The following is a 4,463-nucleotide window of genomic DNA, read 5'->3' as shown; positions in this document are numbered from 1 at the left end:
TTTTCTAAAATATTTATTAAATATATCATGCATGTTTGCATGTTGAGATGAATCTTTTTCTATGACTCATTGAATGTTGAGGTGGAGCCTTGTCTAATGCATGTTGCTTGATGAGGTGTCACGCTTGCATGTTGAGAGAAATAAGTTACTGGGGCTAGCTATTTAGATATAGAAGATCCATGACATATGATTAATGGGAGTTTACACAATAATCCCTGGTGACATTTTGGTCCAACCCATTTGGGATCCGGCCCATACGAGATAACATTGCCAGTAGAAAAACCTAACCATCCCCATTTCCCATAGTTTCATCGCACTCCTTTCCATAGCCTACTTTTTTTACTCCCTCCCCACGTGCCACACAGGTCCCGTAGAACTCTCTAACACTATCAGTTCATTGCCCTTTGTGAAAATAATTCAGATGTTCACTGTTCGGTACAACCAATATGAATTAATGGAAGTTTTAATTTAGTATCCTATAGTGCATTTTTGCATCATTTGTTCCACGGTGGCATATAGCTTCTCTAGCGCTGCAGTTAAACTTCTGTCTAATCATGGTAAATTTGATCTTAACAATTACTTTTATGGGAATACTTTATTGTTTAGATCATGCATTGGTATGTAATATGGTGATTTGCAAGTGTATGGGACCCTACTAATTAATCAACATAGATATACATAACCTGTTATTTTTATGAGCAAAGGTATCTTTCAGGAGTATTAGCTCACCTAAAGATTTTGACGGCGCGGGAATTTCCAACATATGGAATTGTTTTTTGTGGTAATTGTGCAAAGACTTACTATTATGTTGGAAATTTAGCACATATTCGTTACAGAATATTGCCATTTCTCTATGTTGGTCATTTAAGAGATAGTAATTGGATTGTTTATTGAATTATGACAATTGTAGTAATTAATTATGCATTTTTCTTGCTATAGGCTGCCGAAGTTGCTGGTCAAGTGAACTCATGGGTTGACAAAGTCACACTGGGTCTCATCAAAGAGATACTTCTTGCGGGGTCCATTGAGACTGATATATTGGTTCTTGGGAATGCTTTGTATTTCAAAGGAGCTTGGACTCAGAAATTTCATGCATTAGACACTAAAGGTGATAATTTCCACCTTCTTGACAAGACATCAATAAAAGCAACATTCATGTCTAGTACAAAGAACCAATATATTTTGTGCGTTCAAAACTTAAAGGTACTCAAACTTCCTTACTAGCAAGGTGGGTTCAAGAGGCAGTTCTCCATGTACACACTTCTTCCAGAAGCACAAGTTGGCCTTTGGAGCTTAGCAGAAAAGTTGACTTTCGAGCCAGAGTTTCTGGAGAAGCATATCCCTGCTCAAGTGGTTCCAGTCAGGCAATTCAAGATCCCTAAGTTCAAGATATCATTTGATTTTGAAGCGTCCAAATTGTTCAAGAGTTTGGGCCTCCAACTTCCATTCAGCACAGAAGCGGATCTTTCAGAAATGGTCGATTCCCCGTTGGGACGGAGTTTGTATGTCTCATATATATTCCACAAGTCATTTGTAGAAGTGAATGAAGAAGGAACTGAGGCTGCCGCGACAACTTTTGCGGTAGTCATGTGTAGATCGCTTTCAGCAGTTCCTCCCATGAAGGTGGATTTTGTCGCGGATCACCCTTTCCTCTTCGTGATACGAGAAGATGTGACTGGTGTGGTGCTATTCATCGGTCATGTGGTCAATCCTCTACTTGCAGCGTAGCGCGTGTCTGGTGAACCACTATCCATGGTGCAAGCGTGATCGTGATGGTGTCCGTCACATGAAGGCCTTTCTCCATCTTGTTGTAAGTTCCATAAATGTACGTAGTAGTACATGCTCCTTTTCCAAAACTATAAAAGAGTTGCTTGTGGTATGATGTTTAGGCTTTCAAATTGTGCCTTGCTTGGTGTACGTCTGAAATACTCTCTTCCTACCATAATGCAAGAATGCTTTTGACGGAGGGAGTATATTATGGGACGAACACGGTTTCTGAGGTTGTCTTTGACAGTTTATAAGATTAATAATTATATCATTAAAAATTCCTTTCACATAAAAGTTTGATGATATAATTTGTGTAACATCCATGTTATGTATTATTTCTTTAACCCATGGTCAAAGGCAACCCCGGAAAACTTTAGGTCCTATATATTTGTAGGATGGGGGGGGGGTACACATTTCATGAATAAGAAGTTAAGCACTTGCATTTTTAGGGGTTTACACAAACATGTACACACCTATAAAAACTTCTTTGTATTAATGAAAGTTTACACAAACATGTACGCATCTATAAAATTTCATATTTTTTGACACCTGCATTTTGATTTTTTTTGTTTCATCTCGAGAGCATATTTCTAAAAAAATTAACCTGAGAGTTTATTTCTAGTAAAAACAATCCATGGTGACTTTGGTCCAATCGGTCTCAAATCCGGCCCATACAAGGCCCATCCCCCCACATAGCCTATATTTTTTTCACTCCCTTCCCATGTGCCACACAGGTCCCATAAAACTCTCTAACAGTATCAATTCATCACCCTTCTGTGAAAATAATTATGATGTTCACTGTTCAGTACAACCAATACAAATTAATGGAAGTTCTAATTTATTAATCTATGGTGCAATCTTGCTTCATCTGTTTCGCAGTAGCATATGTTGTGCTGCAGTTATACTTCTATCTAATCATGGTAAAATCGATCTTAAGAGATACCTATATGAAGTAGTATGTTTTTTTTAGAATCACCGGGGGAGGAGTTCCTCCACCTGAATATATTACTCAAAGTGGCCATAATGCCAGGAGTGTGATCCAGTTTATAAGGAAAACCGAATCGAAAACCTTAACAAATTGACCCCATTTATAAGGAAACCCGGGCCGAAAACCATACAAACAACAAGTGTTGCAAGAAGAAGAGAAGAACATGGACGCCAAACAAAAGGCATGACCTAACTAGCAGACTAATAGGACCAAGTAGATGAGGGGTACGTCGAGGGATCACAATACCAAGACTCTACAAGCAGCCTAACGCACCGCATCGGCGTGCGTATCAAACTCCACGGCACAACAGAGGAGCATCCACAATCAACGAGTGCGCTGCTAATTAATCAGCATAACTTAGAGATACATAGCATGTTATTTTTATGGGCAAAGGTGCCTTCCAGAAGTATTAGCTCGCCTAAAGATTCTGATGGCAGGGAATTTCTAACAGATGGAACTATGCAAAGACTATTACTATTATGTTGGAAATTTAGCACATATTTGTTATAGAATCTTATCATTTCTGTCTTTTGGTCATTTCAGAGACAGTAACTGGATTGTATATTGCAGTTATGGAAATTGTACTAAATAATTATGTATTTTGTCTTGGTATAGGCTGCCGAAGTTATTGCTCAAGTGAACTCATGGGTTGACAAAGTCACATCGGGTCTCATCAAAGAGATACTTCCCGCGGGATCCATTGAGACTGATATGAGACTGGTTCTTGGGAATGCATTGTATTTCAAAGGAACTTGGGCTCAGAAATTTCATGCATCAGACACTAAAGATGATAATTTCCACCTTCTTGACAAGACATCAGTAAAAGCACCATTCAAGTCTAGTACAAAGAACCAATATATTTCGTGTTTTGAAAACTTAAAGGTACTTAAGGTTCCTTACAAGCAAGGCAGGGACAGGAGGCAGTTCTCCATGTACTTACTTCTTCCAGAGGCACGAGAAGGTCTTTGGAGCTTAGCAGGAAAGTTGACCTCCGAGCCAGAGTTTCTGGAGAAGCATATCCCCGCTCGAGTGGTTCCAGTCAGGAAATTCAAGATCCCTAAGTTCAAGATATCATTTGATTTTGAAGCGTCCAAATTGTTCAGGAGTTTTGGCCTCCAACTTCCATTCAGTACAGAAGCAGATCTTTCGGAAATGGTCGATTCCCCGTTGGGAGAGAGTTTGCGTGTCTCATCTATATTCCACAAGTCATTTGTAGAAGTGAATGAAGAAGGAATTGAGGCTGCGGCGGCAACTGTTGCGGTAGTCATGTGTAAATTGCTTCCAGCAGTTCCTCCCATGAAGATGGATTTCGTCGCGGATCACCCTTTCCTCTTTGTGGTACGAGAAGACATGACCGGTGTGGTGCTATTCGTCGGTCATGTGGTCAATCCTCTGCTTGCAGTGTAGCGCATGTGTAGTGAACCACTGTCCATGGTGAAAGCGTGATCGTGACGGCATCCGTCACATGAAGGCATTTCTCCATCTTGTTGCAAGTTCAATAAATGTATGTAGTAGTACATGTTCCTTTTTCAAAACTATAAGAGTCATTGCTTGATGTATGGTGTTTTGGCTTTCAAACTGTGCTTTGCTTGGTGCACGTATGAAATATTGATATGCTAGTCTATGGATATGAATTTCATAGAAAAGCAGCTAGGTACTCCATTCTATGATGGTTTACAAAGGTTAGAAAATTTGGAAACTGCTCCGC

General features: G+C 39.6%; 1 protein-coding gene and 1 pseudogene across 1 annotated transcript; both read left to right on the top strand.

The window, feature by feature from the left end:
- The first annotated feature begins 763 nt into the window (after positions 1 to 763).
- On the top strand, positions 764 to 1,728 carry LOC119300386 (annotated as a pseudogene).
- Positions 1,729 to 2,114: 386 nt separating this feature from the next.
- LOC119300385 (serpin-ZX-like) lies at positions 2,115 to 4,162 on the top strand. The gene is made up of 3 exons (XM_037577362.1): positions 2,115 to 2,124; positions 2,667 to 2,722; positions 3,371 to 4,162. The coding sequence occupies exons 1-3, from the start codon at positions 2,115 to 2,117 to the stop codon at positions 4,160 to 4,162; spliced, it is 858 nt and encodes a 285-aa protein (XP_037433259.1).
- The last annotated feature ends 301 nt before the right edge of the window (positions 4,163 to 4,463 follow it).

The sequence above is a fragment of the Triticum dicoccoides genome, chromosome 5A (genome assembly GCF_002162155.2).
Source record: "Triticum dicoccoides isolate Atlit2015 ecotype Zavitan chromosome 5A, WEW_v2.0, whole genome shotgun sequence".
Taxonomy (NCBI): Eukaryota; Viridiplantae; Streptophyta; class Magnoliopsida; order Poales; family Poaceae; genus Triticum; species Triticum dicoccoides.
Note: the sequence above shows the minus strand (reverse complement) of the source record. Positions and strands in the feature narration are given on the sequence as shown.